At 35.0% G+C, this 14,669-nt stretch overlaps 1 protein-coding gene across 1 annotated transcript in view; it reads left to right on the plus strand.

The window, feature by feature from the left end:
- Positions 1 to 1,766: 1,766 nt before the first annotated feature.
- LOC150104143 (WD repeat-containing protein 55) overlaps positions 1,767 to 14,669 on the plus strand; it is a 164,406-nt gene continuing 151,503 nt past the window's right edge. Inside the window, exon 1 of the mRNA XM_090396779.1 lies at positions 1,767 to 1,820. Coding sequence (XP_090252905.1) covers positions 1,782 to 1,820 — 39 coding nt within the window. The 5' untranslated portion in view covers positions 1,767 to 1,781. The remainder of the gene's footprint in view (positions 1,821 to 14,669) is intronic.

The raw sequence follows: 14,669 nt of genomic DNA on the forward strand, positions 1-14,669 counted from the left end.
GATTCCATAGAGATACTCGGTTAACAACAACAATAACAGTGATAATTCTTTTTCCAACTGCAATAGTTTATACCTTTTTAAGAAATTACATGTACACAAAATAAAGATAAACAAGACCATAGTAATGTGATACAATTTTCAATGCTGAGTACTACCATTTTGTTGTCAATAAGTAGAATTATTAAATGTAAATTAATAATGTTAATGATATTTTAATAATTATTATCATTTTTACTATCATCATCATCATCAAATTCCTGCGATGTACCCTCAAGGGGTGTACAGGATATGACAGTACTACACGAAAAAAATTACATCATTACTAACTTCCTATCTACAATTCGTAAAAATATCATTTTTACTAGTCTATGAAATTTTTCACATATACACAATAACCATCATGAATAGTATTCCAACGTGTTCTTTTCAGCCCTGAAGTGCTATAGTGCTATACATATAGTACATTTTCTTCCATGAAGAGGTTTTTAAAACTTACTGTGTTTATGAATCTGTCCTGTGATCTTTTTATTTTATTTCAATTCATCGGTAATTAGGGAAGTTAATTATTATTATTATTATTATTATTATTCCTGATACCTCCAAGGAGTCCGAAGACTCATCGTGGGAGGACATCTACAACTGTCTCTGCACCTAACCTCTACTACGAATCATCTCTATCAACGCCATCTGCCGCCCACCTCCAACACCACCACAACTAGTAATTTTTGTCTGTAAATTGCGTGTGTTCTGAAGGGCCGATTTGTATGTATGCGGGATGAAAAACCTGAGTTTCCAGGAGAAAAAACCCTGCTACCTCCGTATGAGATCGGCTAACTCACCTTCGATTGAAATCGACCAGATAAAGATTCCTCCCGTCGCGACGAGAATCGAACTTGGGCCTATTCCAATCGAAGGGCGCAATGTACCGTCGTTCTTCCAATTGCGCTACGGAGGCGCTTAATCAAAGATATCTTACGATATATCAGTGAAATACTATCAATAATAATGATTTTTTACGATGCATAAGCACTTAAATATCTTTTTTTATTTAGTTTTTACAAATTTATTTTACTGTTAACATTTTGTTAGCAGAAACAACTAACTTGAGTAATAATTACCGTGAAAATTAGAACGTACCATTAAAAATAGACAAAGAGCATGTGAATCAATATGTTAGACATATTTGGAACGAACTGCATGACGTTGACAGCAAAGTATAAAATAATATATAATATATATTATGTATTACATGATTTTAACAACAACATCAATGATAATGTTATTTGCAACAATTTATTATTATTTTTTTTAACTAGCGTATTTTATTTCACTTATTTTCACACCAGAGTTCCAATTAACATCCGGGAACAACCATAAGATAGTTACGTAGTTAATAAGGCAGAAGTATTAAAACACTTTATGGTCTTGAATATAAGCTGTAAGTTTCATTTATTGTTTTTATATTAGATAAAGGCGGTGCTGTTAATAATTTTATGCTGTTCATTTTGTTACTGAATTGTGAAGGTTTTACAATATTTACGCTAGCATTATATTCTAAGATTTTTATTGCACTGACGTAAAAGGGCAGTTCTGTTTATAATCTAACTGGGTACAATCACAATTAGGTTTCGTACATTCACCTTTTTCATGTTTATTTGATTTAAAGTGTTTTGAACTGTTAATCTTCAAAAAACTGTGATTATTAAGTACAATAATTTGTAATTCATGTGGTCGGCTGTGATTTATAATCGAGATGAATTATTTATCTCTCTCCCACACATATGATGTTGACCAGTCCCAATACATTCCCGAGTTGTAAGGTATGTCTAAGCATTATATTTCATAATGTATTTTTATAATAAATTATGAAAATAACAATAAATTTCAGAGAAGTTACATACGAGGGGGGGGGAGGAATAGGGATTTTCGCATCACCTTAATGTAAGCGACACCCTGGTGCTGGCTTGCAACAGATGAACATGATGTGCTACATGAAGACTAAATCAGAACTACATAGAGCACATAACTGACCGCAGTGAGCATCTAAACCGGTCAGGAGGTGACGACTATCTTAATAGCAATGTGACCTGAAGGATGATGATGATGGCGATGAGTATTAGGCGCCCATATCACGTACCACAACCTGTTCAAAGTCACGACCGTGCCGGTATTGCAAATCGACAGTAGCAGGCAAATATCGTTTTATAGCCATCACAGCATATTTCGTTATAGCAGCCTCGAGGACACTAATTGTACGTGGAACATGGAAATCGTACTGAGTCGAAGCAAAGGCAACGAGCTAAAAATTAGACTCGACCATGAACATAAAAAAAAGTGTTCGCATTATGATCTTGTTCCAGCCGTTTGTGTGCGTGAGTGTGTAAATATGTTGTGCTGGTTGTTCCCATATTCCCTACAAGGGCTGAGTGAGTTGTGTCCCGTTTAACTTTCATGCAACCCTTCTCCTATCTGCAACACATACTCATATCGTATCTGTGTTATTCGATATGTGTGCATATAGTTAACTTATTTCTTAGCGAGATAAATTTATTCATATGCTTTCTTTGTTGTTTATAACTTAATACAGAAAGAGATATAAACAACAAAGAAAGCATATGAATAAATTTATCTAATGTGCACAACTGTATACACGAACATTCAATAAAATAATCCCTTTTTTGTTAAGATTTTTCTGTAGTTTGCTAACTGAACACGTCTGCCTGAATGTAATTTATTTATGTATTTATTTATTTTTCTTCCTTTAATTTATTAACTTTCTTTTAAATAAAATCCAAAGTATACGAATACAAAGTGAGATATTCGGACTACTGTTTATTTTTTTCTAAAGAAATGAAACATAACCAGTAGCTGTAGATATAAATTTAGAGAAAAGTTCGATAATTTAAAGTGTTATTACACATTTAAAATTACTTCAGTTGAGGTTTCCTCCCACCCTTTTTTTTTTTTTTTTTTTCAAGGAAGAGGAAAATATTTTATTATAAATTGTGTATTCCAGTTCGTCTATTTCGTTGATTGAAAAAAAAAAAAAAAACTAATCACCTTCTCGAGAAACCGAATAACTAAACAGATTTTAAAGCGAACAAATAAATATAAATAACAATAATAATAAAAATTCCATAGAAAACGTCCTTTCAGTCATCACGACTATCATAGCCAACTCATTGATCAGTCAATGGCTACTACTCTCTCTCTCTCTCACATGAATGAGCATAGTACTCCTAAATAGTTTTACTATCTACAGAAAGTTCTACAGAAATAGATCATAAATATTCATGATGAAAAGGGATAAAATGTAAGAAACCAGTTAATATGGGAAGAAGCTAAGAAAGTCGATCAAAACGTATGGGTATATCAAGAAAATAGAAGTGAACAGCTCCAGGAAGAAATAAACAAAAAAAAAATTTTTTTTTTTCATATTTCCAATAAGAATGCAATTAAAAAAAAGTAGACCCAAATGAAGAGAGAAAAGGGGGAAACGTGAATCAAGCGTGTTAGATTGCAGAGTTGATGATTTGCGTGACATGTTGAAGAATCATTTATTTTTAGATGATAAAAATCATTACAAATAATTTTAAGCCATTAATTGCCCACCTAGCTAGCTCAGTCATTCAGGAACCAATTAATAACTTGCAGATAGTTTGAGTCATTCATTACATCCTTCTCATATTGGTTCATGCAACATGGTGTTCATTCAAATCTCATATTTTCATATTACGCATCAGTGAACACGGGTTCTCGATGCTATGGCCTCACGGTGATTTATTTACTCAAATGCCTATTTTGGATAAACATATCTTTAGTAAGTGTACCAGTTTTCACAAAGGGGTCCAATCTCATACTGCAATGCATGAAAACAGAGTTTTCATTAATGCATTGTACGGTAAATTATCAAAATTACGTGAGAGTGTGCAAAGAGTAATGTGGATCCCTAAAAGCTTCTTGAAGTTTTTGAAAATAGTCGTATCCCTTCCTGTTTCTGAATAACTAATTAGAACGGGGAACATTCTTTTTGACGAAGAGGTCTTATTTATAATAAAGAAAATAGTAAGACGTTTGTATGGTTATGTCATTATATGTTCAAAGAAAGAAATCTTGCATCCATTCTGATCTCTTACGGCTAAAGAATAAATGACAAACGTTGACATACTACTGAAGAAGATGCTTTTTGCCCTTTGGCTAGTGTATAACATAGTATAATATCTGGCTAGTGATGTACTTTAAATGTATTTTGCATTGTCTGTAAAGCAGAGACAGAAACAAGATCAAAATCCGTCCTCAAAAGATCAGAACCGAACTTTTGCAGAAAAAAAAAACTCGATGAAAAGATCTAAAAAAATGAATGTCAGAAACAAAATACGAAAAACAGATCAAAGTAAGCACAGGAAACACGAAAGAAGAAAAAAAAAGTCCAAGATAGAAGCAAACACGAAACTAAGAAAAAGTCAATGATCCTTTTCTAGTCGGTACAGATGAAAGCATCACTGAGTTATGCGGCGATGATAGACGGACGACCTAGAACTTGAATCTTTCTATGTACAACGATTCTAACGAAATTGATATGTTTCATAGAAAATTCCAAAAGAATAAGGAATTATAATTCTGAAGTGCCCATTTTGTTCTGGTTGGATGCATGCTTGACTGTAGTGAAGCTAAAAGGTCAGACAACTTTTTGTGATTTTAGCTTTGATTACAACAGACTGCGAGTCCTAAACAGTAGTAACCTATTTTCATACCATATTTCATGATAGGAGCAACTGGTTGTACCGTTTATCTGACAAGCGTCAGTGCCTTCTACGTCGCTGTAAGGCAACATTGATATGCCATGGAATGATCTCTGAATATTTCCCGGATACTGTTTTTGTTCTCAATATACCTATTATATGACGACTTTTCTACATAAACTAGTTAAGGCAATTTAGTTATTATATTGTTTCTTTATAGTGAGTAAATTAAATTCTATTTTATACAAAAAGAACTGGCATTTAATATTACCTCTCATTGGATGTCATACTTCACCTCGGGGGAGGGATAATATTACACAATGCATTCTCGGCTGTTTTATTTGATTGTTAAGGAATGAATGGAACGTGGAAAACAAGCAAAATATGAATTGAAGGTTACTGAGTTAGGTTTCTGTAATTAGGCAACAAAACAAAGACCGGTTACAATTATCTGAGCAATGACTTGTGAAGCTCAAGTCGTTGACATCTTCCGCCCACTCTCGTATATCACTTGTTATTGTGTAATACGTGTACTTCTTTCTTTATTTGTTTATTGCTTTATGTATGATTTGGTTAAAGTATTGAATTATTACAAATAAAGCAGTATGAAAAGCAGTTATCTATTTCTATTTTCACTTTTTTTTTTTTGAGACATGTTGACATTTCATAGAATGAGACAAATAACATTTTAAAATGTTCTAGAATTCGGTGTGTAGAGGGATAGGTCAGCTATTCATCCCATTCCAGAAAATATTTACCTATATTCCTGTATAACACTAATGACTTTTATCTACACTGGACAGGTTTTTTCCCCATTGAATTAGAACTGAAGCAACTGAGGTTTTTGAGGCCTGTGTATTATGTCAGTTAATCGCGTGTGTTCTTCTGGCCTGTTTGCCTGATTTATGGGATGTAAAACCGATGTTTCTGGGGGAAAAATCCTGCCATCTTTGTGAAACCGATTGAGTAAGTAAGTGAACACAGTAAGTGAATTGGAAGCAAATCATAAAAAAGCAGTTCTTTATTCTAAAAAAAATCGCCTTATTTCTTATCTCATATCATCTTCTCTTTCATGTTAGGCTTAAGGGTCTGTCACAGCCACCTACTTGTTGCTTATGATTAGAGCGGTTACTTCTATCTGTATTGTCTGCAATGGCTGTAAATTGCGTTTGTTGTTCTGACTGGTTTGTCTATTGTGCGGAATGAAAAACCTGAGTTTCCAAGCGGGAAACCCAGCTACTTCCGTATGAGACTGGCTAACTCACCCTCAGTTGAAAAGTTCTGATAAAGGTTCTCGTCCTTGATGTGATTCTAAAGATCTTTCCAACCAAGAGGCATCGTATAAATCGACTGTGAGGCTCTTATTGACACATCTCATCTTCAGGTTTAGATGAATTACAGGAAATAGAGCACTAACAATTCAGAATATTTCGAGGCAATTTCTCACGTTTCTCACTTGTTCCTTATAAATTTCTTGACAAGGCGCCATGAAGTTTTCTGATTTTTACTTTCATAAATCTGGTCTCTATGAAAGTTAGCTGATATATTATTCAAAAAGTAGTATATGGGGGGTGTGAGTCTGCAATAATTAAAGTAAGTAGTGGTGTACACACAAGGTCAGTCCTTGGTCCACTGGTATTGAATCTGTACATTAATGATACTGGGAAGGATTTGACAGGCGACATGCAGCTATTTACTGATGATGAAGATAAGTAGGGTAATCAGGCATGCTGCTGATATGCAGTACTGGCAGAATTATTTGAATAGGGTGGAATTGTGGGCATGGGAAAACGGATGTCAGTTCAATATCAGTAAATGTAAAGACTACAAATAGAACTCAAAAGATAATTGCAATGCTGAAACGAACTTTAACATGTGAAGATAAGGATGTCGTTTTACCTTTTTACAAGGCCTTGATTAAGACCTCACTTGGACTATTGTGCGCAAGTCTGGTCTCCTGGTTTTCGTTGTGATTCTGATTCAGTGGAGAGAGTGTTCATAGTGTTAAAAATTATATCAGGATTGTGGAATACTGATTATGAGGAGAGATTTAGAATTTGTAGACTGCAGACATTAACAAACAGCAGAAAGAGGGGGTGATATGATTGAGACCTAGAAACTTCTGAAGGGGGGGGGGGATCATACAGGATTTCAGTTGATGGAATTTTTTATTTTACAGAGGATGCGGAAAGGACAAGTGGGCATCCTTGGAAGCTGAGAATGAATTCCGTTAAGAAGGAGGGTGAGGGCTAGAATTTTCTCTGAGAGGGTGGTGCGTGATTGGAATGGATTACCATTGGATATGATATATGCAAGCACTGTGAACGAATTCAAGAATAAGTATGATAGCTGGTGCATGTCGTATGTGGCCCCCGTCGATGAGTCCCTGACTCCCTGGAGGTCTCTCTTAATAATAATTATAATATTACATTGATTAAACCAGGGGTTCCCAACCCTATGCCCGCGGGCACCATGGCGCACGTCGACCAATTTGTGTGTGCCAGCCGCTGTTCAACCATGTGCCGTATAGTTTGAAATAATCACGCAACAATTCATGGCATGCTATATGACGCATGCGTTAATGACACATGACGAGTATTAAATGCATACAATACAAAGTAGACGCGCATTCGAAGTTGTTCATTCCAGTTTAAGAACTGGAATATCATCATATTCTCCTAATTATGAAGCACTGGCCAAAGATCGCACTAACTTACATATATATATTTAAATTTTTATATAATGTAAACTTTTAAGTAATAAAACATTTGATTATAATGTAAACTTTGTATGTATTCATTTAACAAAAGAATTCCAAAAATTTGCTTGAAAATATAGATGGTGCCCGTCGCCCTATCGGTATTTTAGAATGTGCTCTAGGAAACAAAAAGGTTGGGAACCCCTGGATTAAACTATAGTAAGAAAACATCGTACTTTGCATAGCGAATAACAGTCATTAACCTCAACAATTTCTCTGGAACTTTGATGTCATGATAGGATGAATAAAAATTAGAACTGGAATTCCGATATGTCAGCAGTAGGAACCATATAAGCTATTGTCTAGAAACGAAGATACCTGGAAACAGGTTGCAATCCTGTCTAGGACTCGAAGAACCTTTATAAGGGCTTTTCAACGGAAGATGAATTAGCGTTTCATACGTAGGTGTTTTCTCATGAAAGGGATTCTAGATCCCTCAATACAGATAAACCGAGAATACATGAATTTCATAGTCATCACATTGAAAGATTGATTAGCCACTCTATTATCATTAATTAGGTTTCTGTGATGCAGTTACTTAGTCACGATAGGCGATTGATCTTAATGTGTTTAGGAGAAGATGAAATGAGATGCGATTTTCGTACAATCTTTACATATGCCTTGCATGTAAAGCTAGTGTCAGTATCGGTTTTTGGCTGTTATCTGGGATCAAACTTGCAGCGCCTTCATGGATTTCAGAATTTAAAACTACCTCCAATTAAAATGATTATTCCCTATCTGAAATTTCAATCGCCGATAAGATATTTTATGTGAGAAAGAAAAAGGAAGAAATCATGTTTCTTATCATAGGACGCCATTTGGTCTGCGATCTTCTCTTGCTAGTGTATAATGTATGCTGTCTACATGTAGAATGCTTATTTAGGTGATATTGCGCTTGTATTTTGCATCATCCCATCCCATCTAGTTATTTTCTCACTTCTTTACTATTGGCATTCAAATAAAACCATTTTCAATCTTCTTTTACATCTGATACTTAAAATCCACTGATCTCAAACTTTCAGCCCACGTGATACAGTGAATTAAATCGCCTTAAAGCGAAGAAATATCCTTGTTCACTGCCTTTGCACTGGTCCTTGGCGGGTCGTTGCAAGTAACACCTACGGTATTGCATTATTTAAGAACTCTGTCAAGTTATTTACGAATAATGCATCTGAAATAGAACACTTTTAAGGAAGTACAAGTTTGTGCAGTAATTAGACGGGAAATGGCTCACTCTGTTATTCATCTCCCCCAGCTTTTTTCTCTCTGTCCTCATTTAACGACTGAATAAACCTTTATCTAAGCAACTACTTTACAAAAACAAACAACCAAAAAAAGTAAATTTACCATGATTGTAGAACAACCCTCAAAGCTACTTAGCTGTTGCCTCCATTTTCTTTCGTTCTCTTTTTCCCCCATTCGCCCACGGTAATCAGAAAAGATATTATATTGGCATATTATTGTCGGAAATTTTGACTGTGTAAAGCCACTCAGTGTCAACTTTCTCTACTGCACGGAAATTTTTATTCAAATTCTTTTCTTTCTCATAAGGCTGATTATTACTAAAGTAAAGAACATTTCTGACAAAACATTTTGTTTGAACTGATTCACCCAATCAGTTCAAACAAAACTGTTAATTCACTGTTAATTCATCAAGCCCGTCTGTGCGTGTTTTCGATCTTTACGCTTTGAGGTTTGGTTTTATTTCGATCATCGATCTTAAGCAAAAGTACTAGCGTTGGATGAATTTAATATCGCACACTTTTCGTAACTGTTTATCATCGTAATTTATCAGCATAAAGAAATTCTTACACATCAGGCATTCAATAAGAAGAGCGATGCATAAGATGCTTCCCATGCCCTCCAAAATTCCGAGTGTGCAGACAATTTGGGAACAAGAAAGTAATATTGGAAATTTATATTCCTAATATCGACATTAAATACTTAATCTATTTTTTAACACTAAATTATTTATTTAAATAAAGACTTAAAAGATTTACATTTAAATATTAAATATAGATTTACTCATGAAAACTGTATGGCCCAATTGTAACTTGATTAGAAATTCTTCTTGAAATTTAAATATCCTGTTCATGGCCGCTCAATATGCCTTAAGCAGACGACTGAATTATCAAGAGATTTTTTCTGCTGCACACAAGTGTACTCTTGACACTTTAACGATTTTTATGTAAAAAAAAAAAAAAAGATCTACTTTTAGTGATTTATCAGCACTCTGTTTAAAATTTTATTATATACTGTAAATTCCCACTATTCAATGGTACTAAAGTGTTTTAAATATTAAAAATCGAATATTATGAAAATGTTCTTTTTAATCATTCCGGTTATATTTCCGATAAAATGGACCTGTCTTGTCTCTCTCTCTTGCTTGAGTTTATTTCTGTTGTAGATAAATCCAGCATGTATATTAGGAACTAATGTTGTCGTACTCCAACAGTCAAGTGGAATACTACCATTACAAACATTTAATTTTTTAATGTCCATGCATTTTCCAGGTTAAAGATTTCCATTATTTCAATGAGAGTGTTGTATTACCTACGTAGATTTGTGCTGCAGATTTCAAAAAATCTGCAGCTAAATCAACAGTATATCAAATATACAGGGTGAGCAATATTAATTTCCCTGTTTAAGTACTTGTGAAGCACCGTCAAGTGATACAAATGCTACAAAACTTTGCAGGAATGTATTGTACGTCATACGGAAGCGATATCTGAGAAGAGAGAGAGAGAGAGAGAGAGATAGTAGTTTCAAATTTTTAAAAGTAGTTCCATTATGCATTCACGGGCTGTACCGTTTAATGTGTTACTTTTCACGGTATGTCAGAAACTGTATCCTTTGCACAGTGTGCTCAACAGCAGAATTCAGCTGGCCGGGACTCATGTTGTCCCATATGATGCGCTATGCTGTCTTTCAGCACTGGCAAGTTGTCAGGATGATCCCGATAAACCCTGTCTTTGAGAACTCTCCAGAGCCAGAAGTCACTCGAATTTCGTGAAACGTTCCTGAAGAACATCCTGTTAGAATCGGCCGATGTGTGGAGGGGCCCCCATGCTGCATAAAAATTACTGAATCCATGCACAGGCACTGCTGTAGCTGGGGCACAACAAAATTGTTTATCATATCGCAATACCTCTCGGCAGTAACATTCGCAGGACCCAACTGGCGAATGTCCTCAAAGAAGAATGGTCTAATGATAAACGAATGATAAACCCACACCAGACAGTAACTTTGGGTGAGTGCAAAGGAATTTGTTGGATTGTATGCTGGTTTTTTGCGTAGCCCATACCTGGCAATTGTAGGTATTGTTCAGATGAAAGTGCGCCTCATCTCCCCACAAAATCATCTACAGCCACAGAGCGTCCAACTCTAATCTAGTGTAGAATGTTAAAGCGAATATCAGTCGACTTTCAAAGTCTTGCGGACGCAACTGCTGTCTCAGGGTTATCTTGAATGGGTAGAAATGCAGAATCTTCCGTAGAATTTTCCAGACAGTTTTTTTAAGGCACATCCACGTGTCTTGATACAGTATGTACACTGAGGGAATAGCAATCAACGTTGTTATCCATTTATCCATGGCCTCCTCCACAACAGCAGTAGCAACTTTATTCGCTTGTTGTGAACTGATTAGTTGGATACCTCTGCCAGGTCTAACTCCCAACGATCCCGTTTCTTCTAAATGACTAATCATTTTTCGTAGAGCACATGGAGATAGTGGATCTCGTTGACATTAGGCGACGAAATTCACTGAATGCAGCAACAGCATTGCAATTGTTTAGATAGTACAGGTTCATCAGCAAAGCATGTTATGGTAAGATTAATGCCATCACTGTCGGCTAGATATTAGATAATCTGGCTCTAGAGAACAAACGTGACAATCAGGCCGCTTCACTTACCCTGCTGTATTAATAACAAGAATGAAAGTAAGAAATCCTGTGTCCATCTTTTTAAACCCTCCTGGCACCTGCCGAGTTGTGTGATATGCAAATTCCATGCATTCGGTGTTTATTCGCAGAAATACACAGTCCTGTTGTATTTCTGGGAAGAAAGATCGTACTCCACTCTGCCTTACTTTTGGTAATATTCATATCAATAATCAAATTATTTTTCTCTTTTTGTTTTCATTTAACCCATCCTGGTTAAAACACATCACGCACATAATTTCCTCAGCATCCAAAGAGTTGATATGTTCGTTCGTTTAATATATTATTTTTTTATGCCTGCACAACTTCTAATGCTATATAAATCTCAACTCTTCAATTCACCTTAGAATACAATTTTTATAACTGGACAGCATCAAGCATTCTGATGATTGATGATGCTGTCTAAAAAAAGACAATAGATGAACTCTCTCTCTCTCTCTCACTTTTGGACTCCCTCAAGTTGCTTCTAATACGCTCTGTTTCTGCATTATGGGTATTCATGGGCGTTGCTCTATCGAATCACCGCCGCCACCATCTCTACTTTCTCTTAAACATGTAAGAGCATGAGTAGCTACTTTGTTACAACGATACACACTTCAGCTCTAAACTTATCGAACTAACTTCTCATTCTCTTCTTTCATTATCTACTTTATTCCTTAGAACAACCTGCTTCATACCTGTTTCCATAATGATAACATTCTCCTGCTTTTCAAGAAAACGAATAGGTTGTTTCATTCTCTCTGATTACTTGTCACATGTGGTACCGCTGTGATTTCTTATAATTGCAAACACGAACGTGCGTGGGATTTTATGAGAAATATTAATGAAAATTACAGACAATATTTAAAATATATGATATGTTAATATTATTTCCACACCACCATGGAGTCACAAGATTCATTGCTGAGATAAAACTTTCTTAAGACAACTTTATAGCATACCTTGCTTTGAAAATATTTAGTGTTGTGCACTCGCAACCCACTCCGCTAATACATTCTCGCATTCGTCATTGTCTGTGCAAATAGCTACATCTCGCATATTTACTCGTCCCTTATGCATATAATCCTGGAATGATCTCATTGTCTTTTACCATGTGCATTCATTCCTCTATATCTGATAGACCGTCCTATCGCTTCTCTCCTACCTGCCAGGCTCTGCATACTATATGCTTCTAATTTTCATCGAACTTAACATTTTACAGTACAGTTTACTTTCTCTGATGTGTACTGATTATCCGTATATCGAAGATGACCTGATATGCGTTCAGAGATCCAGATAAGGCCTGACCAGGGCCTTATACAATGGCACTATCACCTTCCTTATTCTTCATACTACGGCTGCAATTTCCTGAGTAACCTTTATACCTTTTGCAATGTCGCCTGAACTCACCATCCACCAACACTCCCAAATATCTCTTGCCTCATCCATCTTTCCCTTTGGTTGGGAAGATTTGGTATCGACTCCAAATCTAGAACGCTAAGACCCTTTATAAGGACTTTTTTAGTATAAGTCGATCTCATACTAAGGTTGCACAGTTTCCTTCTCGGAAAAGGGTTTTTTAATTCTGCAAAGCAGACCAGATAAGCACAATTATGTACTTATCGGTGCATTATGTCATGTGTCATAAGCACATGACATAATGCACCGTCTTTGTAGTCTTCGGTTGTAACACCACCTCCACCTAAAGTGAATGAAACGCTATCAGTACAGTACAGTACATCTTCTAACCAAAATGTGTGATTTTACGCTTAGCAACATTGAACTGATATTCCATTTCTTTTGTGTAGCAAAAGCTCATCAGAGATATGTGATATTACTCTCCCTTAACATCGCCATTTGCAAACAATTGAAAATGTATTCATATTGTTTAAACTATATCATGAACATATAAATTAAAACAACATGGAATGGTTGGATGTTTTCTAAGGAAAAACGATAAGTTGAAAGTTGGGGAAAAAAATCGTATGTTTTCTGTTTCGGAATGGTGTAGTAATTTTCCGCCAGAAAATTAGACAACCTTATAACTTGAAATAAAACTATAATAAGACAAAATTATAACTTAAAATATTACTTCAAATTCCGGCGCGTACTGTATTTGAATCATCACCTCACTTCTAGACAAGTAAAAGTAACATCAAGCATTAATTAAGAAACCAATATTTTACCAGTCCTGGAAATGTTTTTTTTTTTTTTTCTAACGGGATATAACAGCATGAGATTTTACGTGAAATGCTGTTTACCTTTTTTTTTTTTTTTATTAAATTTGATTGCTGTGGTAAATAAACTTTACGATGACTGCTCTATGACGAAATTTTCCATTAATCGATGACCCACGAAACTGAAGTATTTCGTGTAAATAAATTTTCACATATTTTTAGGTCTAATAAAAATTGCATTTATGGTTTGGATATCTTTATTATGTCTGCTTACAATATTTTTAACTGCCAAAGCAAGTTCAAGTATTTGAAACGATGCATGAACATCTTTTCGTTACGAAACATTTTTGTATTATATATTTACATTTTTATGTATGAGTGTGTGTGTGTGATAATATTCCTGACATTAAACAATAGTTCATAATATTGCAGATATACGATAACTGCCGATAATCAACAAACAGAAATATTGTGAAAATGAGTTTCACCATCATATGTTGTTTGTCTCCATTAATGTTCACTGCGACGCAAAACAAAATTTCTAGTACGGCTGTCACGGTCTGATGAGAAGTGCGTTAACCGTTCCAAACAGTAAAACGTATCAGTTTGAAAGGTTTGGCCATAAATAGCCTCACAAATGAGTTTCCTTCCAGTGGTTTCTGCTTTGTGACTACAATCATAGAGCAGTTAGCACTCTATTGACCTGCTCGGCAGTTTCCCGTGGATTGTTGAAGTATGGATACTAAACTCTTTTTATGAATTTTCTTTTTAAAATATCCAGCCACCTAAAAAATCCGTTATTTTTTTTCGTATGAAATCTTATACCGGAAATGAATAATAGAAAAAAAGAATAGTAATAAGAAGTGTGATAATACATGAAAATGATTACAAAAAAAAAAAAGGAGTTTGGAATAAATTAAAATAGTCAGAATTTAACCTAAAATTCTCGCTCTACAAATTAGTATTTTACAATTTACATTTTTGTACTCATTTCATCACTTTTTTTTATCGTCTATAATTCTGTCCATGTAGGTACAGTGCTGCTTTCGTTGTCGCAACCGACCATTCTATTCAC

This window comes from Typopeltis vanoorti, chromosome 8, assembly GCF_054136105.1.
Source record: "Typopeltis vanoorti isolate ZY-2024b chromosome 8, IOZ_Tvanoo_1.0, whole genome shotgun sequence".
Lineage (NCBI taxonomy): Eukaryota > Metazoa > Arthropoda > Arachnida > Uropygi > Thelyphonidae > Typopeltis > Typopeltis vanoorti.